Source organism: Hippichthys cyanospilos, chromosome 10 (assembly GCF_059441005.1).
Source record: "Hippichthys cyanospilos isolate Australia breed blue-spotted pipefish chromosome 10, RoL_Hcya_1.0, whole genome shotgun sequence".
In the NCBI taxonomy this organism is placed as follows: domain Eukaryota; kingdom Metazoa; phylum Chordata; class Actinopteri; order Syngnathiformes; family Syngnathidae; genus Hippichthys; species Hippichthys cyanospilos.
The window spans coordinates 13,640,525-13,667,227 of NC_142378.1; the positions used below are offsets into that span (position 1 = coordinate 13,640,525).

Consider the following 26,703-nt stretch of genomic DNA (forward strand, 5'->3'; position numbering starts at 1 on the left):
TTGGTTGATAAATTCAATTGACAGGGGATTGCTAGTCTGAATTTTAAAGGATAGCAGGCAAAAGACATGTCTCATTGGTTTCTGTAGTGTAGTGGTTATCACGTTCGCCTCACACGCGAAATGTCCCCAGCTCAAAACTGGGCAGAAACAAGTACTTTATATGTTATTAGTTGAAACAGCCAATTGACAAGGGATTGCTAGTCTGAATTTTAAAGGAAAGCAGGCAAAAAGGTTTCTCATGGGTTTCTGTAGTGTAGTGGTTATCACGCTCGCCTCACACGCGAAAGGTCCCCAGCTTGAAACTGGGCAGAAACAAATGTTAAAATGTTATTGTTTGACCAATCCAATTGACAAGGGATTGCTAGTCTGAATTTTAAAGGAAAGCAGGCTAAACACTATCTCTCATGGGTTTCTGTAGTGTAGTGGTTATCACGTTCGCCTAACACGCGAAAGGTCCCCAGCTCGAAACTGGGCAGAAACAAGTGTTCAAAATGTTATTCTTTGTCCAATCCAATTGACAAGGGATTGCTAGTTTGAATTTTAAAGGAAAGCAGGCGAAAAATGCTTCTCATGGGTTTCTGTAGTGTAGTGGTTATCACGTTCGCCTAACACGCGAAAGGTCCCCAGCTCGAAACTGGGCAGAAACAAGTGTTCAAAATGTTATTCTTTGTCCAATCCAATTGACAAGGGATTGCTAGTTTGAATTTTAAAGGAAAGCAGGCGAAAAATGCTTCTCATGGGTTTCTGTAGAGTAGTGGTTATCACGTTCGCCTCACATGCGAAAGGTCCCCAGCTCGAAACTGGGCAGAAACAAATTTTATTGTTTGACCAATCCAATCGTCAAGAAATTGCTAGTCTGAATTTTAAAGGAAAGCAGGCGAAGAGCGCTTCTCATGGGTTTCTGTAGTGTAGTGGTTATCACGTTCGCCTAACACGCGAATGGTCCCCAGCTCGAAACTGAGCAGAAACAAGTGTTCAAAATGTTATTCTTTGTCCAATCCAATTGACAAGGGATTGCTAGTCTGAATTTTAAAGGAAAACAGGCGAAAAACACTTCTCATGGGTTTCTGTAGTGTAGTGGTTATCACGTTCTCCTCACACACGAAAGGTCCCCAGCTCGAAACTAGGCAGAAACAAGTGTTCAAAATGTTATTGTTTGACCAATCCAATTGACAAGGGATTGCTAGTCTGAATTTTAAAGGAAAGCAGGCAAACACTGTCTCTCATGGGTTTCTGTAGTGTAGTAGTTATCACATTCGCCTCACACGCGAAAGGTCCCCAGCTCGAAACTGGGCAGAAACAAATTTTATTGTTTGACCAATCCAATTGACAAGGGATTGCTAGTCTGAATTTTAAAGGAAAGCAGGCAAACACTGTCTCTCATGGGTTTCTGTAGTGTAGTGGTTATCACGTTCGCCTAACACGCGAAAGGTCCCCAGCTTGAAACATGGGCAGAAACATGTGTTCAAAATGTTATTCTTTGTCCAATCAAGTTAACAAGGGATTGCTAGTCTGAATTTTAAAGGAAAACAGGCAAAAAACACTTCTCATGGGTTTCTGTAGTGTAGTGGTTATTACGTTCGCCTCACACGCGAAAGGTCCCCAGCTCGAAACTGGGCAGAAACAAATCTTCAAAATGTTATTTGTTGATAGATCCAGTTGACAAGGGATTGCTAGTCTGAATTTTAAAGGAAAGCAGGCGAAAAAAGTCTCTCATGGGTTTCTGTAGTGTAGTGGTTATCACGTTCGCCTCACATGCGAAAGGTCCCCAGCTCGAAACTGGGCAGAAAGAAGTGTTCAAAATGTTATAGTTTGACCAATCCAATTGACAAGGGATTGCTAGTCTGAATTTTAAAAGAAAGCAGGCGAAAAACGCTTCTCATGGGTTTCTGTAGTGTAGTGGTTATCACGTTCGCCTCACACGCGGAAGGTCCCCAGCTCGAAACTGGGCAGAAACAAATGTTATTGTTTGACCAATCCAATTGACAAGGGATTGCTAGTCTAAATTTTAAAGGACAGCAGGCGAAAAATGCTTCTTATGGGTTTCTGTAGTGTAGTGGTTATCACGTTCGCCTAACACGCGAAAGGCCCCCAGCTCGAAACTGGGCAGAAACAAGTGTTCAAAATGTTATTGTTTGACCAGTCCAATTGACAAGGGATTGCTAGTCTGAATTTTAAAGGAAAACAGGCGAAATACACTTCTCATGGGTTTCTGTAGTGTAGTGGTTATCACGTTCGCCTAACACGCGAAAGGTCCCCAGCTCGAAACTGGGCAGAAACAAGTGTTCAAAATGTTATTGTTCGACCAATCCAATTGTCAAGGGATTGCTAGTCTGAATTTTAAAGGAAAGCAGGCAAACACTGTCTCTCATGGTTTTCTGTAGTGTAGTGGTTATCACATTTGCCTCACACGCGAAAGGTCCCCAGCTCAAAACTGGGCAGAAACAAATGTTATTGTTTGACCAATCCAATCGTCAAGAGATTGCTAGTCTGAATTTTAAGGGAAAGCAGGCGAAAAAGTCTCTCATGGGTTTCTGTAGTGTAGTGGTTATCACGTTCGCCTCACACGCGAAAGGTCCCCAGCTCGAAACTGGGCAGAAACATGTATTCAAAATGTTATTCTTTGTCCAATCCAATTGACAAGGGATTGCTAGTCTGAATTTTAAAGGAAAGCAGGCAAAAAAGGCTCTCATGGGTTTCTGTAGTGTAGTGGTTATCACGTTCGCCTAACACGCGAAAGGTCCCCAGCTCGAAACTGGGCAGAAACAAATGTTATTGTTTGACCAATCCAATCGTCAAGAGATTGCTAGTCTGAATTTTAAAGGAAAACAGGCAAAAAAGTCTCTCATGGGTTTCTGTAGTGTAGTGGTTATCACGTTCGCCTAACACGCGAAAGGTCCCCAGCTCGAAACTGGGCAGAAACAACTGTTCAAAATGTTATTCTTTGTCCAATCCATTTGACAAGGGATTGCTAGTCTGAATTTTAAAGGAAAGCAGGCGAAAAGCGCTTCTCATGGGTTTCTGTAGTGTAGTGGTTATCACGTTCGCCTAACACGCGAATGGTCCCCAGCTCGAAACTGAGCAGAAACAAGTGTTCAAAATGTTATTCTTTGTCCAATCCAATTGACAAGGGATTGCTAGTCTGAATTTTAAAGGAAAACAGGCAAAAAACACTTCTCATGGGTTTCTGTAGTGTAGTGGTTATCACGTTCGCCTCACACGCGAAAGGTCCCCAGCTCGAAACTGGGCAGAAACAAGTGTTCAAAATGTTATTGTTTGACCAATCCAATTGACAAGGGATTGCTAGTCTGAATTTTAAAGGAAAGCAGGCAAACACTGTCTCTCATGGGTTTCTGTAGTGTAGTAGTTATCACATTCGCCTCACACGCGAAAGGTCCCCAGCTCGAAACTGGGCAGAAACTAATTTTATTGTTTGACCAATCCAATTGACAAGGGATTGCTAGTCTGAATTTTAAAGGAAAGCAGGCAAACACTGTCTCTCATGGGTTTCTGTAGTGTAGTGGTTATCACGTTCGCCTAACACGCGAAAGGTCCCCAGCTCGAAACTGGGCAGAAACAAGTGTTCAAAATGTTATTCTTTGTCCAATCCATTTGACAAGGGATTGCTAGTCTGAATTTTAAAGGAAAGCAGGCGAAAAACACTTCTCATGGGTTTTTAGTGTAGTGGTTATCACGTTCGCCTCACACGCGAAAGGTCCCCAGCTCGAAACTGGGCAGAAACAAGTGTTCAAAATGTTATTGTTCACTTATACAATTGTCAAGGGATTGCTAGTCTGAATTTTAAAGGAAAACAGGCAAACATTGTCTCTCATGGTTTCTGTAGTGTAGTGGTTATCACGTTCGCCTCACACGCGAAAGGTCCCCAGCTCGAAACTGGGCAGAAACAAGTGTTCAAAATGTTATTGTTTAACCAATCCAATTGACAAGGGATTGCTAGTCTGAATTTTAAAGGAAAGCAGGCAAAAAAGTCTGTCATGGGTTTCTGTAGTGTAGTGGTTATCACGTTCGCCTCACACGCGAAAGGTCCCCAGCTCGAAACTGGGCAGAAACAAATGTTATTGTTTGACCAATCCAATCGTCAAGAGATTGCTAGTCTGAATTTTAAAGGAAAGCAGTTGAAAAAGTCTCTCATGGGTTTCTGTAGTGTAGTGGTTATCACGTTCGCCTCACACGCGAAAGGTCCCCAGCTCGAAACTGGGCAGAAACAACTGTTCTAAACGTTATTCTTCGTCCAATCCATTTGACAAGGGATTGCTAGTCTGAATTTTAAAGGAAAGCAGGCGAAAAACACTTCTCATGGGTTTGTGTAGTGTAGTGGTTATCACGTTCGCCTCACACGCTAAAGGTCCCCAGCTCGAAACTGGGCAGAACATGTGTTCAAAATGTTATTATTTGTCCAATCCAATTGACAAGGGATTGCTAGTCTGAATTTTAAAGGAAAGCAGGCAAAAAAGGGTCTCATGGGTTTCTGTAGTGTAGTGGTTATCACGTTCGCCTAACACGCGAAAGGTCCCCAGCTTGAAACTTGGCAGAAACAAATGTTATTGTTTGACCAATCATATCGTCAAGAGATTGCTAGTCTGAATTTTAAAGGAAAACAGGCAAAAAAGTTTCTCATGGTTTTCTGGAGTGTAGTGGTTATCACGTTCGCTTGACACGCGAAAGGTCCCCAGCCCGAAACTGGGCAGAAACATGTGTTCAAAATGTTATTCTTTGTCCAATCCAATTGACAAGGGATTGCTAGTCTGAATTTTAAAGGAAAACAGGCAAGAAAAGGTCTCATGGGTTTCTGTAGTGTAGTGGTTATCACGTTCGATTAACATGCGAAATGTACCCAGATCGAAACTGGGCAGAAACAAGTGTTCAAAATGTTATTCTTTCTCCAATCCAATTGACAAGGGATTGCTAGTCTGAATTTTAAAGGAAAGCAGGCGAAAAACACTTCTCATGGGTTTCTGTAGTGTAGTGGTTATCACATTCGCCTCACACGCGAAAGGTCCCCAGCTCGAAACTGGGCAGAAACAAGTGTTCAAAATGTTATTGTTTAAACAATCCAATTGACAAGGGATTGCTAGTCTGAATTTTAAAGGAAAACAGGCGAAATACACTTCTCATGGGTTTCTGTAGTGTAGTGGTTATCACGTTCGCTTAACACGCGAAAGGTCCCCAGCTCGAAACTGGGCAGAAACAAATGTTCAAAATGTTATTTGTTGACCAATCCAATTGACAAGGGATTGCTAGTCTGAATTTTAAAGGAAAGCAGGCGAAAAATGCTTTCATGGGTTTCTGTAGTGTAGTGGTTATCACGTTCGCCTCACACGCGAAAGGTCCCCAGCTCGAAACTGGGCAGAAACAAGTGTTCAAAATGTTATTGTTTGACCAATCCAATTGACAAGGGATTGCTAGTCTGAATTTTAAAGGAAAGCAGGCGAAAAATGCTTTCATGGGTTTCTGTAGTGTAGTGGTTATCACGTTCGCCTCACACGCGAAAGGTCCCCAGCTCGAAACTGGGCAGAAACAAGTGTTCAAAATGTTATTGTTTGACCAATCCAATTGACAAGGGATTGCTAGTCTGAATTTTAAAGGAAAGCAGGCAAAAAACGCTTCTCATGGGTTTCTGTATTGTAGTGGTTATCACGTTCGCCTCACACGCGCAAGGTCACCAGCTCGAAACTGGGAAGAAACAAATGTTATTGTTTGACCAATCCAATCGTCAAGAGAATGCTAGTCTGAATTTTAAAGGAAAACAGGCGAAAAAGTTTCTCATGGGTTTCTGTAGTGTAGTGGTTATCACGTTCGCCTCACACGCGAAAAGTCCCCAGCTCTAAACTGGGCAGAAACATGTGTTCAAAATGTTATTCTTTGTCCTATCCAATTGACAAGGGATTGCTAGTCTGAATTTTAAAGGAAAGCAGGGAAAAAAGTCTCTCATGGGTTTCTGTAGTGTAGTGGTTATCACGTTCGCCTCACACGCGAAAGGTCCCCAGCTCGAAACTGGGCAGAAACAAATGTTATTGTTTGACCAATCCAATCGTCAAGAGATTGCTAGTCTGAATTTTAAAGGAAAACAGGCAAAAAAGTCTCTCATGGGTTTCTGTCGTGTAGTGGTTATCACGTCCGCCTCACACGCGAAAGGTTCCCAGCTCGAAACTGGGCAGAAACAAGTGTTCAAAATGTTATTGGTTGACCAATCCAATTGACAAGGGATTGCTAGTCTGAATTTTAAAGGAAAGCAGGCGAAGAACGCTTCTCATGGGTTTCTGTAGTGTAGTGGTTATCACATTCGCCTCACACGCGAAAGGTCCCCAGCTCGAAACTGGGCAGAAACAAATTTTATTGTTTGACCAATCCAATCGTCAAGAGATTGCTAGTCTGAATTTTAAAGGAAAGCAGGCGAAAAAGTCTCTAATGGGTTTCTGTAGTGTAGTGGTTATCACGTTCGCCCAACACGCGAAAGGTCCCCAGCTCGAAACTGGGCAGAAACAAGTGTTCAAAATGTTATTGTTTGACCAATCCAATTGACAAGGGATTGCTAGTCTGAATTTTAAAGGAAAGCAGGCGAAAAGCGCTTCTCATGGGTTTCTGTAGTGTCGTGGTTATCACGTTCGCCTCACACGCGAAAGGTACCCAGCTCGAAACTGGGCAGAAACAAGTGTTCAAAATGTTATTGGTTGACCATTCCAATTGACAAGGGATTGCTAGTCTGAATTTTAAAGGAAAACAGGCGAAAAATGCTTTCATGGGTTTCTGTAGTGTAGTGGTTATCACGTTCGCCTCACACGCGAAAGGTCCCCAGCTCGAAACTGGGCAGAAACATGTGTTCAAAATATTATTGTTTGACCAATCCAATTGACAAGGGATTGCTAGTCTGAATTTTAAAGGAAATCAGGCGAAAAATGCTTTCATGGGTTTCTGTAGTGTAGTGGTTATCACGTTCGCCTCACACGCGAAAGGTCCCCAGCTCGAAACTGGGCAGAAACATGTGTTCAAAATATTATTGTTTGACCAATCCAATTGACAAGGGATTGCTAGTCTGAATTTTAAAGGAAAGCAGGCGAAAAACGTTTTGCATGGGTTTCTGTAGTGTAGTGGTTATCACGATCGCCTAACACGCGAAAGGTCCCAGCTCAAAACTGGGCAGAAACAAGTGTTCAAAATGTTATTGTTTGTCCAATCCAATTGACAAGGGATTGCTAGTCTGAATTTTAAAGGAAAGCAGGCGAAAAAGTCTCTAATGGGTTTCTGTAGTGTAGTGGTTATCACGTTCGCCTCACACGCGAAAGGTCCCCAGCTCGAAACTGGGCAGAAACATGTGTTCAAAATATTATTGTTTGACCAATCCAATTGACAAGGGATTGCTAGTCTGAATTTTAAAGGAAATCAGGCGAAAAATGCTTTCATGGGTTTCTGTAGTGTAGTGGTTATCACGTTCGCCTCACACGCGAAAGGTCCCCAGCTCGAAACTGGGCAGAAACATGTGTTCAAAATATTATTGTTTGACCAATCCAATTGACAAGGGATTGCTAGTCTGAATTTTAAAGGAAAGCAGGCAAACACGCTTCTCATGGGTTTCTGTAGTGTAGTGGTTATCACATTCGCCTCACACGCGAAAGGTCCCCAGCTCGAAACTGGGCAGAAACAATTTTTATTGTTTGACCAATCCAATCGTCAAGAGATTGCTAGTCTGAATTTTAAAGGAAAGCAGTTGAAAACCGCTTCTCATGGGTTTCTGTAGTGTAGAGTTTATCACGTTCGCCTCACACGCGAAAGGTCCCCAGCTCGAAACTGGGCAGAAACAAGTGTTCAAAATGTTATTCTTTGTCCAATCCAATTGACAAGGGATTACTAGTCTGAATTTTAAAGGAAAGCAGGCGAAAATCATTTCTCATGGGTTTCTGTAGTGTAGTGGTTATTACGTTCGCCTCACACGTGAAAGGTCCCCAGCTCGAAACTGGGCAGAAACAAATCTTCAAAATGTTATTGTTTGACCAATCCAATCGACAAGGGATTGCTAGTCTGAATTTTAAAGGAAAGCAGGCGAAAAATGCTCCTCATGGGTTTCTGTAGTATAGTGGTTATCACGTTCACATTTAGGTGGTCAGGCGTTCACCGATGTTGGATGATAACCCTGTTTTAAAATGTATGTTTCGTTTCATTCCCAAACATCTTCCTACTAAATTGGAATCAGATTAATCTAAAATGTTTGGGTTTGAACAAGTTGGATTATTGTTCTAATACATCGGGATCATTGATTTTTTTTAATTGCTTGTGAGTATAGGGAGAGTGTATTCACATAACAAAGTGTCATATTACTGGACAAAGTATTATTTTTGTTATTAGCATACAGTATTTCCTCAAAATATGCATGCAAGTTGAGCAGCTCTTAAATCTTTCAAATGTTGCTAAATTACATAACATAATGCTCCGAGTTTCACCATTTAGAATCCTGATCACACTACATTGCCTGAAGCATGGTTGTCAAAGCCAAAAGATAAGCAGAGCTGCACTGCGCTTTGTTGGATGTCGAGACTATCATTAACAGTGATTAAGTTCAGCCACATATTGTTGATGGAGACAAGGTGTAGGTGAAGGGTGTTTGTTTATATGTCTACTCCTCTAATAGACACAATTTTGAAGTGCAGTTTGAAGTAATGATGAGTGAAAATGCTTTGATTGATTTAAATCAACCATCTCATGTCTCTTTTAACTAACAAAAACATAAGACAAATTTTCCAAATCCTTATTCTTTATCATTTTGATCATCAACTGAGGCACCTGGAATTATGTTGTTGTTGAAGGCCCATGTGATCCTGGGCAAGGGGATGCCACTAACTCCACAGACCAGCAGGAGGCGCTCGCCCTTGTTGAGGGAGACGTCGCCAAGCAACTCAGTGAAGACAGGGTGGGTATGAACAGACAGGCTCAGTGTCTGGCTGTCGTGACCCACTTCGTTGGTGGCGACACATGTGTAACTTCCTGCATCTCCAGGCTGATGTAGATGGTGACCAAGAAGGGGGATTATCCGTTCACATGAGAACATTTACAGTACAAACCCAATATACGTATACTGAAAAGTGAGAACCCAGCTATAGTCCTCACCTGGGCAGCATCAATAATCAGCTCCCCAGAGGGCAAGATGGTGTATTCCCCAGTTTCCACTCCTAAAACAATGCCGTCCTTCTCCCAAGACAGGGTCGGTTGTGGGACGCCTTTCGCCACACATGCCAGCTGGGCCTGACTATTTTCCGTGACAACTACTTCCTGCTCTGAGACCAGAATGGAGGGCGGGACTGCGGAGGGCATATGCATTATCAGTTGGCGATTTGATGAATATGATACAGTATGCTAACAGTGATCTGTGTTTCAGAAAACCCACTCTGCACAGTCAGGCTCATCTCTAGATTCGCGCTTCCTGCAGAATTGGCAGCGGTGCAAGTGTACATTCCCGTATCGCTCGGCTGAATGAATGCCACCTGCAAGGAGCCTGTGGCAAGCACCCGCTGACGTACAGATTCCCCCAGAGGCTGCCCGTCTTTGTGCCAGTTAACGGTAGGGGGAGGGATGCCGTCTGACTGGCACTGTAGAGTCACAGAGGCGTCCACTGGAGCAAGGTATTTTTGGGTTTCTGAGCTGATGACTGGAGGCACTGAGAAGGACAACGCTTGAATCAACATAAATAGTAAATATCATGTGATTCATTTCAACACAAGGAAGAAAGTGGGGTAAAAAAGTGTGGATGTATTTGGGTCGCAGGTCTGCAACTCTTTGGATATGCAGGCCCCTGAGTGGCTACAGTTTGTTTTCAAACAAACAAATGAGTATAAAAAGATCTTGAGTTGGTGAACTCACAGTTACTTACCCTGCACTCTGAGTTTGGTCTTGCCCAGGGCTGTCCCCGCTGGGTTTTGAGCAACACATATATAAGTTCCAGAGTTGGACAGAGAGGCCTTGGTGATCCGCAGACTTCCGTTAGGTAGCACCGTGAAACTTCCACCTACCGAAAAACATGAGGCTTTTCGAAGTGATCGCATGAGATTACCGGCAGAGGCACACTTGGAAAATATTACCTGTGGTATGTATATTGATGCCTTCCTTTTGCCAGGTGATTGTCGGCCTTGGTGAGCCAGTGGCCCTGCACGGCAGCACGATGGGATTATTGAGGATCACCTCCATTGTGGACGGATGGGAATGGATGACAGGAAGCTCTACGGAAAGATGACCATTTTATATGATTATGTATTTATATTTCTTTAGATAAAAATAAAGCTAATTTGCTCAAGACCGTAAAATATGTGAAAAGAAGTCTTACCCTGTACAGTGAGTTGTATGTGGCGATGAGTGGAGCCCGCAGCATTCTTGGCTGTGCATGAATAGCGTCCTGCATGACTGAGCTCAGCTGAGTTTATTTCTACTTGACCTAAAAACAGGGGAATATACCAAATTCATTTTGCATGATTAGTGACTTTTATATATTGATCAGATACAATACCAGTCAAAGGTGTGAAACCACCCTCAAATTCAAACCAATTGACAAAGATTTATTGGGGGAAACAATTTTATTCCCTGTCCGTCACTGACCACCAGGCTTCATAGCCTTGCACGTAACATAACTCGGAGTAGTGCGTTCAGATGCATAGTGTATTTGCCAACATATACAAGAGGGCAGCCTCAGGTCTGCTGCCATTTTAAGCTAAAATACAAAATCGTTTTTTTGCATATGTGCACTCTGTACTGCAGTCAACAATGTTTATTCGCTTCACATTATTCATTTCATGCCAGCGGCACAGGGCAATACGAACAGTGAACAGAAATATGAACATTTGGCCCCAGAATATGAACATGCGAGCATTAAGAGGTCAAGAAATTTGATGTATTAACGCTTGAAGTGAAGTGAAAGTAATTTCAAATTATACAGCATTACTGACTGACTATGAAAATACTAAGATGTTGAAAGCTGTTATCTGGACAAAATGTGTCTACTTGTGACCATTGTTTTTGTTCACTGAACAATTCCATCAATATTCTGCAAGAGTGTTTCCAAATCTTCGACTGGGACTCTAAGATACACCTTCAAGATCCATTGAGGAAATACCAAGGCAAGCAACAAAACTATTCCAACATTGACCTGTGTTCAAGATCTTGTATCCTTGTCCCAACTTGGGCATCTTGTTGCCATCTTTGCTCCAATAAATTATGGGGTCGGGGACGCCTGAAGCAGTACAGGCAATGACGACTGGGGACAATCTTGTCACAACTAGGTCTGTGGGTTCATCAGCTATTGATGGAGGAACTAGGAAGATAAAAGCACTTTAGCCACATGAAAATATTGTACACATACTTAGATGGAAGGAATCATGATGTCACTCACCTTGGACAGTGAGATTGATGGATCTGGCATCTTCGCCTGCCTCGTTGGACACAATACATTCATACAGAGCCGTGTCTTCCACTGTGGGTGCAATCACTACCAGAGAGCCTGACGAGAGTAATCTACAACGCACAAAACAGTAAAGTTCTTGCTGTCACATGAAATTACACTGCAGGGAAGTGATTGTGGAATCTTGTGGCATCTTTATGTCAAGAAACTATTGTATTTGAAGAAAATTCAAGGGCTTAATGTAGTGCTTCGCCACCATCTTGTGGGGCGTTGGTGCCTATGGAAGTGCGTCCTAGCAAACTCCTTGAAGAAATGTTTCCGGTTTTAGGGTGGTCAATATTAAGTATTAATGTATTGCCTAATTGCCACTTTGCCTAATATTCCATTTGTAATTTGTGGCTTGATTTAAGAGACATCCTGCATTATAAAACAGAGAAGTAAAATAACTGAATAAACCTGTACATATTCTGGTTCTGGTCAGTATTGATTGCTTTGCCATTCTTCATCCAGATCACAGAGGGCTTGGGTATGCCACTGGCCTCACAAGCAAGGGTGGTTTGGACATTGACCGTAACCGTCACATTGGTGCGTCCATCAAGAATAGAGGGAGGCACTGAAAAATAAGCACATGCACAAAAAACGTTTTAGTATGCTTGTTGATTGCAGTTAAACGTCCTTGTTCAAGATGTCTTTGCATGTTTAATCCCACCATATACTTCAAGGTCTACTCTCTTGCGTTGAGTCCCAGCCAGGTTTGTTGCCATACACAAATAGCGGCCGGTATCTGTCACCTGTGCAGAGTGGATGTGTAAAGATCCATCATCCATAATCGTGTACCTGCACACACATGAATAAAAAAGTTGTGAACTTTGATGGGTGATTTCTTGAAAAATGCAAAAATTACCCCTGGAAGAATAGTGGACAGCCTTTTAAGTTTGAGATTTTTTTTCTGTACCTGGGGTTATTTCCGGACAATATAGTTCCGTGTTTCCTCCATGTGACGCGAGGTGCTGGAACGCCGCTTACAATACACTCAAGCACAGCAGGCTTAGTAAGATGAACTGAGACTGTCTGTGGGCCGTCTTTGATTGTTGGAGCCACTAAAGAGACACATTTTATGTTTAAAAAAAAAGTCTTAAGATATTTTGTTTCAAACAATCCTCTACCAAGTCAACATCACACGTTCTTGCAGGTGGCAAAAGGCAAAGCATTCTACAATAGCAGCACTCGTAAACAAAACCTGTCACAACGTCAACCAGAACCCTACAGAGGGTCTGCTCATATCTGGAAGAGTTACAAAGGAATTTAACCTGAGTTCATTTTTACTTACTTTCCCATTCATGTTTCTGGCATATCGGAGCTAAAACCTCTTGTTTGCATGTCTAAACAAAAGGAAGCGAGTACGGTAATCGCTCGCTTTCAGCAGTTGAGTCTAGGTACGTTCAATGACAACTTTCACAAGTAGAATCTCAAACATGAAACTCAAGTTGCGAGAAGCAGGGAATACACATTTTACAACATTGGCAAAGCAACAAGGTCGGGACCTTGTTCAGCTCTTTTGAACTCTCAACTAAGGTTGTATTTAATATTAGATTAAGGAATAACAAAGCCACTGGTCACCACAATAACAATTACATTTGTTAAACATCGTTCCTGTTAAGAAATTATTACATATTTGATTTTCAGCTAAAATGTGGTGAGACCCCTTCACTCAAATCTCGCGAACTTTACATGAGGTTTATTTACCAGCCTGTCCCTTATGAAGTAGGCAGTTCGCCTCCATATCTTCCACAATGCACTGGTTCTGCTGGATTAGTTTGGTGGCACATTTGGTGGTATTTCAGTTCAGAGCAGTGGTAGTCACTTGCATTCTACCACTCGAGAGAATGCTGCCCATTATCGTTTACAAACATTCAACTGTGAATGAACTGGTCTATGTACTATGAAAACATTTACCATTGACATTCAGGTTAAACTGGCGTGTGGTGTTGCCAACGACGTTACTGGCCACACAGATATATTGAGCCTTGTCATTAAGATCGGCCATGTTGATCTGTAAGTAGCGGCCGTCTAAGAGAACACGCACACGTGCAGACATCTGCAAATTGGTAAAAAAAAAAAAAAAGTCAGCAGCATTAACCACGTAAATGTAATTCATTGCAGCAAGTAGAAAAACATTTGTTCGATTTTCTTTACCTGCAACGGTTGACCATCTTTGAGCCAGTTTAGAGTTGGAGGTGGAACAGCATCTGACTTGCATTCCAGAGTCACCTGACTGTTCTGCAGCACAGACACATCCTGGGGTGTGCTTTCCCCCGCAATGTTAGGGGGAACTGATGAGGAAAAAACAAAAACAAACACAAGAAAACAAGAAACAAAAACAACGCTTTGATCTATCATCCTATTTAACTGGGAAGGACTGGATTATATTTGTAATGAGATGTTCACGAACAAATCAGATATATCGCGTATGTTACTCACCATGCACTTGCACTAAGAATTCTTTGTCATCATCGCCGGCTGGACTGTTGGCTAAGCAGCTGTATCTGCCTATGTCCTCCAACTGAAATAACATTTGAACAAATTAATTATTATTAAAAACAGTATGTACTGTAGCATTTTTGGGGGTGAATAGTTTAGACCAGGGTTCACCAACGTAGCTCCCAAAGATCACAAGAGACGAAGTAGCTCTCAGTTTCAAAACGGTTGGTGACCCCTGGTTTAGACTGAGCCGCTCAGAATATATATGGAATTTGTGACCTGTGCTGAGGTCACGCGGAGTACTTTTCCGCCTAGCAAAATTCGCAGGCTGTCTGTTTGTGGGAGTGGACGTCCATCCTTCAGCCATGTCAGGGAGGGTGGAGGAATACCCGAGGCCTCGCATTGAAGCTCCAGTACATTATTAACCACCACAAAAACTTCTTCCGGTACATCAGATTCTTTGATTTGAGGAGGTTCTGAAAAGTCAAGTTAAGAACACATAACAAACCCATTGAAGGAGATAGAAGTTAAAGTTCCTGTTCTGATCTCCACTTACCAAGAACTTTCAAGTTAAAGTGACGGCTTGCTTGACCAGCTTTGTTGCTAACGATGCAGGTGTAAAGTCCAGTGTCAGTGACTTGAGCCTGGAGGAACTGCATGGTAGTATTTTGGTTGAGTAGTCTTAGTTGGTTGTCATATGAGAGCTGTTCCCCCTCTTTGAGCCAGGCAACAGATGGGGCAGGGCTTCCATCCGCTAAGCACAGCAGAGAAGCCAAGTTTCCTTGAACTACAGTCACATCATCCGTGCTCCCTGCTCCATCCAGAACTGGGGGGACTGAAAGAAAAAAAATGTGTTAACAATGCAGAGAATAGCAAAGAATACTGTAAATCATGTCGGACTCACCATTTACATGTAGATTGTAATGTCTATTGTCAACTCCCGCTCTATTTGATGCAACGCAGGTGTAGGTGCCACCATCGGACACTTGGGTACGTGTAATCCTGGTTGACATGACAAACATCGAAGAATGCTGATTGACCAATATACACAATAATTATGTACATGTCATGTCTGAGAAAGGGTTCTGTGATTGTACAAAGTTACAGAATTCCTGATACGATTCTATCTTGGTCCTTGACTTTGACTCGTTAATACATTTTTTACTTTTAACTACAATTTTGCACCTGTGTTCCTATGTTAATTCAATTGTAAAATGTAGTTATGGATTTGCACAATTGAAATGATTTTATACGGCAAGAGGCTGGAGCGAGGATGCCCACGACAATGCTGTTGGATTTAAGGCATCGGGTCTATATGAACATGGCATAAAATAATTCACAACAGATGATAGGACATACAGCAAAGTATACATGGGGCTCCTGCTGGTGCCCTCATGGCAGGTGATAACAGTACCAGTCAAAAGTTTGGAAAAAATAACCCGTAGATACATACTTAAGCGCTATTGTAGATATACAGTATACAGTACTTATGCTATTAGCATTACATAGAAATATTGAGAGATTTAATTAGGAAAGAAAAACTGTTCACAAAAGAGAACATGTTTTATAATTTTGACTCTGCAAAATAGGTCACCTTTGTTTTAATCATATCTGGGGATATCTTGGTGTTGGTATTTTCTCTCTTTATGACCTGGAATGACTTTTAGTTCACAGCCATGCAAGTATCAATCCCTTAAAATGTTTTACTTTTGAATGTGTTTGAGTGACCATTGACGTGAAAAAGCGCTTCCAAACTTATAAAGAGCTATCAAAGTTAAAGTGTTAACTTTGGAGTTAAATTAAATATTTAGCTCATTTCTGTTCACTTTCTTTGGCAGCTGAACTGGAAAATTTTGTAAGGAGAATCAGTGGCATAAAGACTGACTAACATGTACCAAGTTTTACCCCAATTAGTTGCTCAAAAGCTGATTGAGGGGAAAATAAAATGCAAATTTTGCAAAGCAAAGTTCAAATGCCGTATTACTTGTACAACTTTGGCATACCATATCAGAGCAAAACATTCTTCTCAAGTTTCTGTTACAGTGGCTCGCAAGAACTACTGGAGTGTGGTGACTGCTTATGGGCATAACCAAACGTAGAAGTGAATTTTTGAGCATTTGTCTCTATGAAAAGATAAGAAAAAAATGCCAGACCTACCGGAGCACTTGGCCAGCAGAGAGCAGGCGTATATGTGAAGACACAGGAAGAGGAAGGCCATTTTTAAGCCAATTAAGCTGTGGCGGAGGAGATCCTGTTGCCACACACTCGATATTGATAGAGTTATCTAGGACTGTGGTCAAGTCCTCGACTTTTTGACTGTTGCCCTCAATCATAGGAGGAACTGAGGCATAAAAAGAGGGCCAGGCAATTAAAAAAAGAGTAAACTACATTTGTAAATAACTTTTTCAAAGCAGTAGATTTTTATTATCAACCAACCATATATATTCAGATTGAATATCCTGTCTTCTTCCCCTGCACTGTTGGAGGCTACACATGTATACTTGCCGCTGCCAGCGGTTTGGGTAGCAGTCACAGTGAGAATGCTGCCATCTGGACTGATTCTAAACAACAGCATAACAACGCGTTCGCTAGCATAGCATAGAATTGCATATCAAAGCAGAGCACAGCAGAGCAGCAATATCAAAATATGGCATATTTTTTTCTGGCAAGTAGTCATGTACCTGAAGTCTTTATCCCCTGCATTGTCAATGACTTCTCCATCTTTTAACCACCGAATTGTTGGAGTGGGTGATCCTTGGACATGACATGTCATCTGTATGCTTTCATTTAGCAGGACCCCAAGCTCACTGGGGAACTCTGATCCAGAGATACTAGGGGGAACTTAAAAGGGCATTGTTGGTTTAAGCTTCAATCAAGTGGATGGATGCATCCACAAACTAGTATTTTAGCTTGAAAACATGTTCTTGACATAACACTTGATGAAATCTCCAAGTACCTTGTATGGTGAGGTGAAAGTTTTTCTGCGCTTTGCCTTCTACATTGGAGGCCAAGCAAGTATACGTGCCGCTGTCAGACATCTGTGACCGTGCAATCTGAAGCTTGCTGCCTCCAGAGAAGATGTGCATCTCCAATGAAACTGAGCTCTCTAAACAAGTAACATTCATAAAAATATGATTTTATAAAAGGAATTTGACAAAACAAGCTCACCATATACAAGATTACCTATTGGTTGTCCATTCCTCAGCCACGTGAGACTGGGAGGAGGGATCCCAGTGGCATCACAGGAAAAGGTGACTGGATTACTGATGGTTTCCACAACGTTTTCCTCAGCAGGGCCATCAATACCAGGGGGGACTAGAAGTCACAGCAAATTAAGTATTTCCTTCAAAAGTATAGTCATTTTCTCATGTGTGCTCAAGTCAGAAAAGATTCGCCCACCGGCTTGACTTGGCCATATCCCCACCTTTGTGAAATGCATGATGTCACGGTGGAAGGACCTTAAAATGAGCGCCTACCCTAACAAACCTATCTGTGCATGCATTCTACCATTGGCACAGTACTCTCATTAAACAAGCCACACTCCAGTGAGTAGGTGCCATCAGAATAACCTCTGGATCTGATGGTTAATTTTATATTTAAGGGTGACACATTTTCCACATGGATCTTTTACGGAATTTAGGCTCCGGAAAATTCGATGATTTGGAAAGTAAGGGCCCCCTCAGACTTCACTGAATCACGCCTCTTTAGTAATAGCATACAAATTTCCAGGTTCTGCATTGGGTGTGTCAGAAACCTAAATCTAAATGGGAGAATCGCTGCACCTTTAAAGGCACACAAAAGGCACATTAATGGTAAAATATGCATACCTAATGCACTTCACAAAAATGATCGGTTAAATCTGAATACCATAAACATTCAGGTGGAAGTTCTTGTCCATCTGACCAGCAATGTTAGTGGCCTTGCACACATATTGCCCAGTATCAGACACCTAAAAAAAAAAAAGAAAAAAAAAAGATAATAAAAAGGGAGATGTGAAAGACCTATGGTTATAATTCAACGCACTTTCTGGAATGGTTACATGTGCATGCTAAAAGCAGTACAACAAACAAAAACATTTACATTTTGGCTTGAGAAATTTTGTAAAAAAGTTTTTTTTTTAAAAAGTAAGGTTAATGTTGAGCTTTAGATAGATAGCTTTTAGATAGATAGATGTGTGATTGCTTTCAGCAAGGACAAACATTGAGGAATCATCAAAGGTGTTTGAAACTAGCAGTGAACAAAAACGAGGGTGACCTCCGCTGCTTTGATGTGAAGCATCTGTCCCTCGGCTAGAATGTGCAAGTTGACAGACTCCGTCACCATCCTTCCATTCTTGTACCAGGTGATGGTGGGACGAGGTACCGCATTGGATTCACACTTTAGAGTCAGCGATTCACCCGCGAGAACATTCACAACCACGGGAGAATCCCCATTATTATCCCGGATAGTGGGAGGAACTGAGAGGCCAAGAAGAATGGAACATTTTTACTCTCACATTGGATGCTTTCTCTTATTTTACACCCAAAGTAATAAGGCTATTGGTGAAGGAGGACTGACCAAAAACTGTGAGATAGATGTTCTTGTAAGCCTCTCCTGCAGCATTCATGGCAACACAACTGTACTTTCCGCCATCTGATACTTTGGCTTTCAGAATTTGTAAAGTACGACCACCTGTAGGCACAAATTAAGCTGCTAAACGTCAAGAATCCATATGATTAATTCATTCACTGCCAGCACATTAATTAGCCGTTAAAGACATACCCGGCGTGATGAGTGCATTGCTATTGGCCTGAATTGGACCCTTGTCATTTAGCCAACTCAAGGTAGGAGGGGGGAACCCAATTGCTTCACATGACAAGGACACAAAGTTGTTCACCACGACTGTCACATTCTCATGGTTTAGGCCTAAAATAGTAGGAGGAACTAAAAAAAAGAAAAAACGGTTTTGTTATGTTGACCAAAACCAATCAAACAAATGTACCTTTGTCGCTCTCTTACCGTGCACGTTGAGGTTAAAAGGTTTTTCAACACTTCCCGCCACATTGTCAGCCACACACATATAGCGTCCTGTATCAGATACTTGAGCTGTCAACACCTGATGGTTAATACACATACAGACACAGAATGCATGGAATTGAATATAAGTGTTAATTAAATACCAGTGTCTGAGATCTTGAAAGAGGCTTGCAAATAGCATACATGTGACTTGATGTGAAGATAGATAGTCATAGTCTAATTGTGTGTTATGTGCTGCGTGTATGTGTGTGTTTAATGAGGTCAAATGCATTTGACCACATAAAGAAAATGAAAATGCTAAATTCAACACCTTTTTTCATTCAATGTCATACAAAAGGAACACAAAGTGCACAAAGTTTGACAATTAACTCTATTATGTGAGGATAAGCAGATCAGATGATGGATAGCATTTGTCGCTGTCTGGATCCCAAAGTGACGAAAACTGTCAACAACACGTCCATAAAAATCAGTTGTGTTTTATTTTGTGCTGGTGGCTAACATGGTGTATTTTCAAGTTTTTATTTGCTATGTGCGTTTATATAAAGCATTTGTAAAATGACGTTTGAGGCGAATATCTCTGTCTTATTTTGGAGACCCGCCAGCTAGCTAGTCAGATAAAAACACATTAGCGACCATATGCATCATCTGCTAATAACTTAGTTTTACACACTTTGAATTTTAACCTTCTAGCTGCTGGGAAATGAAAATATAGACCTTAAGGCATGTTTTTCTGCAGAAATCTAAAAATCTTTGCTTTGGTCCAAATGTTGTATTTGTTATTCACGTAAAACTTTATTATATTATGATAATGATGACATGATGATTATTGTTATCATTATTGTTATTAAATATAAAGTACACACTGGCACGCTACCTGAAGTGTTCTGCCATTGGACAGAATCTTATGAGGTCCATCTGGGCTGATTGGCTCGCCGTCTTTAAACCAAGTGATTTTTGGAGTGGGGTTTCCATCCACGTGGCATTCCAATGAAGTTGTTTTATTGGCCAAGACCGTCACCTCATCAGGTAACTCATTGTTTAAACCTCGAATAGTGGGAGGCACTAATAAAACACAAATAAACAGTTAAAAGACTGTTTTCAACACTTGTGTTCAAACTCACATTTTATATATAGTACTCACGTAATACTCTAACATCATACTGAATGGAATCTTCTCCTGCTTCATTGACAGCCACGCATGTGTATCTGCCCGAGTGGTCTGCTTGAGTCCTGGCAATCTGCAACACTCTTCCTCCTGACAAAAAAGCGCTGATATGTTGGCATGCACTCGCTCATTCTTTCTTCCTTCTCTTTCTTTTTGTCTCACCTGGCATGATGAGAATGTTGTCATTGGAGGTCAGGGGTTGCCCATCTTTGTACCACGTGAGTGTAGGAGGGGGTACAGCATTGGTCTCACAATATAAAGAGATTGGATTATTGAGTATTACGTCGCGAGCATCCACCACAAAGCCTGAGGGGGACAGTGTATCACCAGTTCCGGCAGGTCTCTTGAAACTGGGAGGAACTGAGGAAAATGATGAGAAAAAAAAAACAAAAAACAACTGAATTGCTTTTCAAAGCTGTAGCGGAATAGTTGTAGTGATAATGGGTAGTACAAGAATCTCATTTGATGAATGATTTAGAGTCATGGTGATTCTTGAAAAATACTTTGCAGCAATGATAAGAAAACCCATTTAATTCACTCTCGGTCTCAGGTACATTATCATCAGTCAACCCAGTTCACCTTGTATATTTACATCAAAGTCCTTCTCGTCCTCGCCAGCTACATTAGTGGCTATGCAAGTGTAACGGCCGGTGTCGGACACCTGAGCATGTCTGATCTGAACAATCCGACCGTTAGCTGTGATGGACACATGCTCATCTGCCCGCAGAATCTATGCAGGGTGAGAGAAAGGGCAATTTAATATACAGATATGAATGCATACACTCAAAAGGAGATGGTGTACCTTTCCGTCCATGTACCACTGCAATGCTGGTGTAGGAAAGGCCTGAGCTGCACACTCCAAGATAAGTGTGCTGTTGACCTTGATCTTGACTTCTTTAGGGGAAAGTCCTTCTCCCGGGATATCATTTTTATCAATTTGGGGGGGGACTGGGGTCCCCAAAGAGCAACAAAAATGAGCGGGTATTTAAACAAGAAGGTGTGAGGCACTTTTACTGAGTAGGGCACTTTGTACTTCTGGCGTGAACTTACCGTATACTTTGAGATCAAAGTGTTTGAGTGTCTCTCCAGCCTCATTAGTGGCAACACAAGTGTAACGCCCAGCATCCTCTTCCTTTGCATTAAGAATCTGCAAGGTTCGGCCACCTGGGAAAAAAAAAAGAATAAAAACAAAGATCAAACTTATGCAAATAGTATCGATGTAGGCCAAAGTAGTGATACTGAGTAAGAGATTAATTTGTAATTTAATTTATAAATGTATAAGTGAAATGAACTATCATGGCGATTCAGGATTTTTTTTTCTCTATGTAGTATTAGCTAGTGGCCTGCAAGAAGCAACAGTGAGCAAGAATTGTCGAGTTAAATGAAAAGCTCCAATTTCCCAATCATGATGCAATGGAAAACTAGAAATGATTAAAAAAATACAGAAATATAATTTGATTCCTAACACCTTAGTACTAACTATAAAAAAATAAATGTATATTATAGAACACCTCATATGAGAACGTCTTATATTGAACATGATGAAATGCATTGTTGGAGTATACAAATTAAATTGCACATCTGAGGGACATCGTAGCGTTTTCAAGATGCAAGCAAGTAAAAGCACTATTTAGATTTTTTTTTAATACTAAGGTTTGCCACACAGTCAAATGTCTTATATACATAGCTTTATTAAGACTGCCAAAAAAAACAAACAAACAAACAAAGTAGAAATGCATGGTAGAATAAATTGAGTCACAACAAGTTGTGTAACTGCAGGAAGTTGAAAAAGGGAATACATGTATTTATATAAAATTGTACATAATAAATGTTGAGTTTTGCCATAGAAACATTAGTACTCTAGTTAATTAAGACTGCTTTCATTTTAGAAATGATTAAAAATGTACATATTTTGTGAAGTAAAATCTAAAAAATATACATTTATTTTACATTAAAAACAAATAGCAAACTTGTCAAGCGGACTCATGAAAAGTCTCTTTTTTAATTCAATTACTTTTGAGTAAAAAGAACGTTGTCTGTTCTATTTTTAATTAAAAGAAACTTTGTTCTTTAGTGACACAATTAAGGTAACTTATGATCTAACTTAGTTACCGGGTAGTTTTTAAAGCAAGTAATCAGTAAAGTAAAGAAATGACCTTTTCCAAGGAAATAATTAAGAAATTATTAAGTTACTTTTTCAAGGTAACCACTAAGTAAAGTAACTCAAGTGGCCAGATGTGCAAAAAAAAAAAAACTTTTAGAAGAATTCATGTTAGACTTGAATGCAAAATATAACCTGGAAGAACTCTGGCATTACGACTGGCCTCGAACGCTACGCCATCTTTGAGCCACGTGACCAGTGCAGGAGGGTACGACTGAACTTCACACACCAACGATGTGGGGCTACTCAATGTTACCGTCACTTCTTCCGCCAAACCATCTGGCCCCGAGCCAGCAATGGTGGGAGAAACTGACAAGAACAGAAGACAGTCAAATAATAGAATGTGACAACATTTTCACTTGAATTACTGAATGATTCTCAGCTGAGTCCTGTCTACGCACCCAGGACATTGAGGTTGAAATGGCGGCTGCGATCGCCTGCCGTGTTTGAAGCAAGGCAGCTGTATCTGCCAGTATCAGCCACTTGCACGCCGGAAATGAGCAGGTAACGACCATGAGACAAGACGTGGTGGCGTCTGTCAGACAGTAGTTTTTTCCCATCCTTTAGCCATGTGATGTCTGGAATGGGGTTACCTAAAGACATAACAGAGACTTTAGAATTTTACACTTGGTGTTCAAGATTGTGCTACAAAAGAGATATTTCAAATCCAAACTAAGGATGTTGAATTAAATGTGAACTACAGGACAGGGTAATTGAATGAAATGAACTTCAGAGAGACTGATTCTCATTATATAGAATGATGCAGTCTATTTCAACAATTTGGGCCTCAAAAAATAAACAAAATCTTTGGGTCATTTTAAAGACATGAAGTGCTCTTCTACCATCATGTATCAATGAATTACAGTAACTAGTAAATACAGTAAAACTAATTCTAGCTTTAGAGGTAGGAGGAAATGAAAAATAAGCAGTTTAAGTTGAGCCTACCACATAAATGCAAAGCGCCAAGCTGCGACTGACTCCGGAGCTATGATAGCCACAAAGATGCTAATGTTGCAAGTGACAGCCTCTTTGACAAACAAAACTTGAGAAAATGTCACGTTTGAGCAAATGTGTGATAGAGAGGATGAACGATGTTTTATTTTATTGATACTGTCTCATTATTTGTCCACTTACAAAAAACAATGATCTCTCCATTTTTTAATCTGTTGACAAGACTAGTTATTATGTACAGAAAGTCTTTACAATAGTATTTGTATTACAATAGTATTTGTATAAAATTCATGTTGTAAATAGGATGATACACAATAAAGCTCAATAGTTAAATAATTTTGCATCATTGTTTTTGAATTTCATGTAGTTTCAATTCTACTTTCTGTGATTTTTAATTTTAGTTGCAATTGTGCTTCCTATTTGCAACCTCAAAAGAAATTCAAAGTCAAATTCAAGAATTGAATTGAAATTTAGAATCAATTGTGAACTTTGTAGAGCCCCGATCAAGATGGCTGTGACAACAGAGTTGCAAAAGAGCCATCCAGGAGTGCATGATTATATTGCAGAGAGGGCTGGGAAAGACTTTAGAGGTATTACTTTCAAAGAAAAAAACAAATCTACTTTGTAATTTGAGTATGAAACATGATTTTCTTACTTTGAAATGCTATCCTTTACCTGAGGCCTCACAGGTCAGAGTAATGTTGTGCTTCTCCTTCACCTTTGTGTCTGTAACACTTCCTTCATCTGCAATTCTTGGTGGAACTGGTTGTGATTAGGTAAAAAAAAACAGAAATCAATGTCTCCACATGCACAAAAAAATATTGGAATTACTACTCATTTACCAAGAATGTTAAGGTCAAAATTCTTCTTTTCTTCCCCAGCGCTGTTGGACGCGATGCAGGTGTACCTCCCAGCATCCTCAACTGCAGCATGCATTAGACGTAAGCTACGCCCACCTAGCCCATAAGCACATTACATTCAATTGTCAGCATTTTGTAACGTGGTTATGTTAAGGCATTTCTCACTTCAAACATTCACGAATAGTTCACGGTATCTTAAAATTGAAGTCTGTCCATAGCAAATCATCTTGAAATTGAGCTGTCAGGTGCTCAGCTGTAAAAACAATCACTGACTCCTCTGTTGAGCATCGAAATAAAGTATTAAGTGTAGAGAATTCATGTTACACTCCTTTTTTTACAGCACATCTCATGCAAATAAGGTCCATGGATATTCTAAAGAAAATAGAAATAGTTTATAATATGTACAGAAACTGAGCTTTACCTGAAAGAACCCGAACAGAACTGCTCCCTCTGATTGGTTGACCATCTTTGAGCCAGGTGATGGCAGGAAGAGGAATGCCAGAAGTCTCACAGCTGAGTGCCACAGGGTTCTTCACAACAACACTGACATTTTCTGGGAACTGACCAGCACCAATGATAGTTGGTGGGACTGGATAATGGAGAGTAGAGCGTTAAAAAAAAAAAAAAAAAAAGTAAACTAAAGCACAATGTAATTGATTGACACAAAATCAGGACTGGGTCGTACCATGCACACTGATGTCATGTTTGCTGTCCGCCTGCCCCGCCACATTAACAGCAATGCAGGTGTAGCGTCCCGTGTCTGAAATTGCAGCATCTTTAATCTGAAGCAGCCTTCCCTCATTCAGAAGCTTAACACCATGCAGGCCTGTGATTGGCCGTCCATCTTTCAGCCAGGTTAGCGCAGGCCGCGGCACACCATCCGCAGCACACTGTAACGTCACGTCGCCTCCTTTTGTCACGACAACGCCATCGGTGTCACTCTCGCTGTGTCTGATGGAAGGACGAACTAAAGTGAGAAAAGCACATACGTTAGTACCCATTGTTTGAGGAATACACATGTTTAAGGCAACACGCATGCTTTATAATGCAGTGACAAATAAGCTACAGTACAAATCTACATATTTCAGTTGTAGGTTTCATTTGATAGACTAGGAAAAATTACAGATACGATTCGCAATGAATGAATTTGTCTTGAGTGAAGCAATAAAAAAAATATACCTCAGATCAGTTAATGTGTACAAACCATAGACCTGCAGGCTGTACTCCTTGGAGGTGCTGCCGGCTGCATTGGAAGCCGTACAGACATAAGAAGCTGCGTCTGTCTTTTCAGCGTTGGAAATCTGCAGCTGGCGACCTCCTGACAAAACCCTGACCCGTTCATCAGACTGGAGCACCGCACCTGGAATGCAAGCAGTCAGGAAACGAGAGAGTCTTACGTAAATCCTTTTTAGTGTTGTATAAATGGTTTAGTTATCATTATACAAGTAAATGTAATAATAATAAAAATCAGAAGAAAAACACTCCCAATGTATTACATATAGAAACAGTACAGCTTGTAACTAAAATATTTGGGGGAAAAATAGATAAAGTAAGAGTAAGTGTATTGTACAGAAAAATAATGGCATTAATTTAGGAAATTTCCATTTTAGGAAAAATCAATCCCAAAATAATCTATACAATCATATTTATATGTTCTATGCACGCCCATAAGTGTAAATTGTTGTTAGGAATAATACTGGGCTTGTGAATTATGAATTAAGTAGCAAACTCCATCATTTTATTTCACCTCAGGGGGCCGCCATTTTCCCCAGCTTGCTGTCGACTTAACACTTTTCGGTGCCAGGAGTTTTTCAATACATTTTAATATCAGTAGTTAACATTTTTTTATTTTTATTTTTATTTAGTATTTTAAAAAAATATTAAAAATTGTATAAATTGATCATGGTTTGAGATAAAGGCATACTGTGTAGATATTGCTTGGTGCAATTTTGCTACTTTGGTCCTTAAATACTTCAAATGACATCATAGTTCCTCAGAGCTCAGGTAACAACACATCACATATCAGCTTGCAGTCATCTTCCCTTTTAAACATACACTTAAACCTACCATCCTTCCTCCAGCTTAGACTAGGAGGTGGTATTCCACTGGATTCACACACCAGTGTGATGAGACTTCCTTCAACCACTGTGAGCGGTGACACCTCTTCTGAGCCTCCAATACTTGGAGAAACTATGATAGTGATAAGCCAAAATAGTTAATCATCTTCACAATTGTGTTAATTGGCTCAAATCTAAAGTAAAAAATAACGCCACATGTTTGATTTTTGTCATAGAGATTATTTGAATGGAACCGATCGACATAAAACAAATTAACTACATTGTTTGGATGCTTTCATATATGTTTTCCAGTAACACATACAAAGATAGCACAGAACTCACCCCACACATTCACATTATAGTTCTTTTCTGTCTTGCCAGCAATGTTAGTGGCCTCGCAGGTATACCTGCCTGAGTCTTGCACCTGAGCACTGTCAACCTAGAATCCGATTCACAAACAAACAATGAGCTCAATATCTAACCTTGACACTTTACATCATATCACAAACACAAATATTGGAATGCTCCTCCTTCCACTTTTCTGGAACCACTTTCCACAAGATATGTAATTCATTGGAATGACTGTCACTTATTAACTAATTGATTAAAGAGGT

At 40.7% G+C, this 26,703-nt stretch overlaps 1 protein-coding gene and 35 non-coding genes across 38 annotated transcripts in view; 35 read left to right on the forward strand and 1 right to left on the reverse strand.

The window, feature by feature from the left end:
- hmcn1 (hemicentin 1) overlaps positions 1-26,703 on the reverse strand; it is a 90,216-nt gene that overhangs the window by 14,319 nt on the left and 49,194 nt on the right. For all 3 annotated transcript variants that reach the window (XM_088425172.1, XM_088425174.1, XM_088425173.1), the window contains exons 42-83: positions 26,432-26,528; positions 26,100-26,222; positions 25,237-25,392; positions 24,718-24,999; positions 24,454-24,621; positions 24,015-24,128; positions 23,848-23,934; positions 22,623-22,814; positions 22,357-22,530; positions 21,111-21,224; positions 20,863-21,008; positions 20,640-20,790; positions 20,223-20,420; positions 20,037-20,150; positions 19,770-19,957; positions 18,878-18,974; positions 18,641-18,802; positions 18,437-18,550; positions 18,134-18,336; positions 17,747-17,828; positions 17,063-17,194; positions 16,836-16,985; positions 16,561-16,720; positions 16,316-16,440; positions 16,037-16,220; positions 14,784-14,881; positions 14,436-14,714; positions 14,159-14,355; positions 13,880-13,961; positions 13,595-13,731; positions 13,355-13,496; positions 12,354-12,498; positions 12,108-12,235; positions 11,855-12,011; positions 11,390-11,511; positions 11,147-11,311; positions 10,331-10,438; positions 10,089-10,226; positions 9,881-10,015; positions 9,398-9,667; positions 9,121-9,311; positions 8,797-9,010 (exon numbers count right to left, since the gene is read on the reverse strand). In XM_088425172.1, the coding sequence (XP_088281298.1) occupies positions 8,797-9,010; positions 9,121-9,311; positions 9,398-9,667; positions 9,881-10,015; positions 10,089-10,226; positions 10,331-10,438; positions 11,147-11,311; positions 11,390-11,511; positions 11,855-12,011; positions 12,108-12,235; positions 12,354-12,498; positions 13,355-13,496; positions 13,595-13,731; positions 13,880-13,961; positions 14,159-14,355; positions 14,436-14,714; positions 14,784-14,881; positions 16,037-16,220; positions 16,316-16,440; positions 16,561-16,720; positions 16,836-16,985; positions 17,063-17,194; positions 17,747-17,828; positions 18,134-18,336; positions 18,437-18,550; positions 18,641-18,802; positions 18,878-18,974; positions 19,770-19,957; positions 20,037-20,150; positions 20,223-20,420; positions 20,640-20,790; positions 20,863-21,008; positions 21,111-21,224; positions 22,357-22,530; positions 22,623-22,814; positions 23,848-23,934; positions 24,015-24,128; positions 24,454-24,621; positions 24,718-24,999; positions 25,237-25,392; positions 26,100-26,222; positions 26,432-26,528 (6,421 nt within the window). The remainder of the gene's footprint in view (positions 1-8,796; positions 9,011-9,120; positions 9,312-9,397; positions 9,668-9,880; positions 10,016-10,088; positions 10,227-10,330; positions 10,439-11,146; positions 11,312-11,389; positions 11,512-11,854; positions 12,012-12,107; positions 12,236-12,353; positions 12,499-13,354; positions 13,497-13,594; positions 13,732-13,879; positions 13,962-14,158; positions 14,356-14,435; positions 14,715-14,783; positions 14,882-16,036; positions 16,221-16,315; positions 16,441-16,560; positions 16,721-16,835; positions 16,986-17,062; positions 17,195-17,746; positions 17,829-18,133; positions 18,337-18,436; positions 18,551-18,640; positions 18,803-18,877; positions 18,975-19,769; positions 19,958-20,036; positions 20,151-20,222; positions 20,421-20,639; positions 20,791-20,862; positions 21,009-21,110; positions 21,225-22,356; positions 22,531-22,622; positions 22,815-23,847; positions 23,935-24,014; positions 24,129-24,453; positions 24,622-24,717; positions 25,000-25,236; positions 25,393-26,099; positions 26,223-26,431; positions 26,529-26,703) is intronic.
- Positions 78-150, forward strand: trnav-cac (transfer RNA valine (anticodon CAC)). Its single transcript has one exon. It is a non-coding gene; the product is annotated as a tRNA-Val (tRNA).
- Positions 243-315, forward strand: trnav-cac (transfer RNA valine (anticodon CAC)). Its single transcript has one exon. It is a non-coding gene; the product is annotated as a tRNA-Val (tRNA).
- On the forward strand, positions 409-481 carry trnav-aac (transfer RNA valine (anticodon AAC)). The gene has a single exon. It is a non-coding gene; the product is annotated as a tRNA-Val (tRNA).
- On the forward strand, positions 575-647 carry trnav-aac (transfer RNA valine (anticodon AAC)). Its single transcript has one exon. It is a non-coding gene; the product is annotated as a tRNA-Val (tRNA).
- On the forward strand, positions 741-813 carry trnav-cac (transfer RNA valine (anticodon CAC)). The gene has a single exon. It is a non-coding gene; the product is annotated as a tRNA-Val (tRNA).
- Positions 898-970, forward strand: trnav-aac (transfer RNA valine (anticodon AAC)). The gene has a single exon. It is a non-coding gene; the product is annotated as a tRNA-Val (tRNA).
- Positions 1,230-1,302, forward strand: trnav-cac (transfer RNA valine (anticodon CAC)). Its single transcript has one exon. It is a non-coding gene; the product is annotated as a tRNA-Val (tRNA).
- On the forward strand, positions 1,554-1,626 carry trnav-cac (transfer RNA valine (anticodon CAC)). The gene has a single exon. It is a non-coding gene; the product is annotated as a tRNA-Val (tRNA).
- trnav-cac (transfer RNA valine (anticodon CAC)) lies at positions 1,720-1,792 on the forward strand. Its single transcript has one exon. It is a non-coding gene; the product is annotated as a tRNA-Val (tRNA).
- On the forward strand, positions 1,886-1,958 carry trnav-cac (transfer RNA valine (anticodon CAC)). The gene has a single exon. It is a non-coding gene; the product is annotated as a tRNA-Val (tRNA).
- trnav-aac (transfer RNA valine (anticodon AAC)) lies at positions 2,043-2,115 on the forward strand. Its single transcript has one exon. It is a non-coding gene; the product is annotated as a tRNA-Val (tRNA).
- Positions 2,209-2,281, forward strand: trnav-aac (transfer RNA valine (anticodon AAC)). Its single transcript has one exon. It is a non-coding gene; the product is annotated as a tRNA-Val (tRNA).
- On the forward strand, positions 2,531-2,603 carry trnav-cac (transfer RNA valine (anticodon CAC)). Its single transcript has one exon. It is a non-coding gene; the product is annotated as a tRNA-Val (tRNA).
- On the forward strand, positions 2,696-2,768 carry trnav-aac (transfer RNA valine (anticodon AAC)). Its single transcript has one exon. It is a non-coding gene; the product is annotated as a tRNA-Val (tRNA).
- Positions 2,852-2,924, forward strand: trnav-aac (transfer RNA valine (anticodon AAC)). The gene has a single exon. It is a non-coding gene; the product is annotated as a tRNA-Val (tRNA).
- On the forward strand, positions 3,018-3,090 carry trnav-aac (transfer RNA valine (anticodon AAC)). Its single transcript has one exon. It is a non-coding gene; the product is annotated as a tRNA-Val (tRNA).
- Positions 3,184-3,256, forward strand: trnav-cac (transfer RNA valine (anticodon CAC)). Its single transcript has one exon. It is a non-coding gene; the product is annotated as a tRNA-Val (tRNA).
- trnav-cac (transfer RNA valine (anticodon CAC)) lies at positions 3,350-3,422 on the forward strand. The gene has a single exon. It is a non-coding gene; the product is annotated as a tRNA-Val (tRNA).
- On the forward strand, positions 3,507-3,579 carry trnav-aac (transfer RNA valine (anticodon AAC)). Its single transcript has one exon. It is a non-coding gene; the product is annotated as a tRNA-Val (tRNA).
- On the forward strand, positions 3,835-3,907 carry trnav-cac (transfer RNA valine (anticodon CAC)). Its single transcript has one exon. It is a non-coding gene; the product is annotated as a tRNA-Val (tRNA).
- Positions 4,000-4,072, forward strand: trnav-cac (transfer RNA valine (anticodon CAC)). Its single transcript has one exon. It is a non-coding gene; the product is annotated as a tRNA-Val (tRNA).
- On the forward strand, positions 4,156-4,228 carry trnav-cac (transfer RNA valine (anticodon CAC)). The gene has a single exon. It is a non-coding gene; the product is annotated as a tRNA-Val (tRNA).
- Positions 4,973-5,045, forward strand: trnav-cac (transfer RNA valine (anticodon CAC)). The gene has a single exon. It is a non-coding gene; the product is annotated as a tRNA-Val (tRNA).
- Positions 5,139-5,211, forward strand: trnav-aac (transfer RNA valine (anticodon AAC)). Its single transcript has one exon. It is a non-coding gene; the product is annotated as a tRNA-Val (tRNA).
- On the forward strand, positions 5,304-5,376 carry trnav-cac (transfer RNA valine (anticodon CAC)). The gene has a single exon. It is a non-coding gene; the product is annotated as a tRNA-Val (tRNA).
- On the forward strand, positions 5,469-5,541 carry trnav-cac (transfer RNA valine (anticodon CAC)). Its single transcript has one exon. It is a non-coding gene; the product is annotated as a tRNA-Val (tRNA).
- Positions 5,956-6,028, forward strand: trnav-cac (transfer RNA valine (anticodon CAC)). Its single transcript has one exon. It is a non-coding gene; the product is annotated as a tRNA-Val (tRNA).
- trnav-cac (transfer RNA valine (anticodon CAC)) lies at positions 6,278-6,350 on the forward strand. The gene has a single exon. It is a non-coding gene; the product is annotated as a tRNA-Val (tRNA).
- Positions 6,434-6,506, forward strand: trnav-aac (transfer RNA valine (anticodon AAC)). The gene has a single exon. It is a non-coding gene; the product is annotated as a tRNA-Val (tRNA).
- On the forward strand, positions 6,765-6,837 carry trnav-cac (transfer RNA valine (anticodon CAC)). The gene has a single exon. It is a non-coding gene; the product is annotated as a tRNA-Val (tRNA).
- trnav-cac (transfer RNA valine (anticodon CAC)) lies at positions 6,930-7,002 on the forward strand. The gene has a single exon. It is a non-coding gene; the product is annotated as a tRNA-Val (tRNA).
- On the forward strand, positions 7,260-7,332 carry trnav-cac (transfer RNA valine (anticodon CAC)). The gene has a single exon. It is a non-coding gene; the product is annotated as a tRNA-Val (tRNA).
- trnav-cac (transfer RNA valine (anticodon CAC)) lies at positions 7,425-7,497 on the forward strand. Its single transcript has one exon. It is a non-coding gene; the product is annotated as a tRNA-Val (tRNA).
- Positions 7,590-7,662, forward strand: trnav-cac (transfer RNA valine (anticodon CAC)). The gene has a single exon. It is a non-coding gene; the product is annotated as a tRNA-Val (tRNA).
- On the forward strand, positions 7,913-7,985 carry trnav-cac (transfer RNA valine (anticodon CAC)). The gene has a single exon. It is a non-coding gene; the product is annotated as a tRNA-Val (tRNA).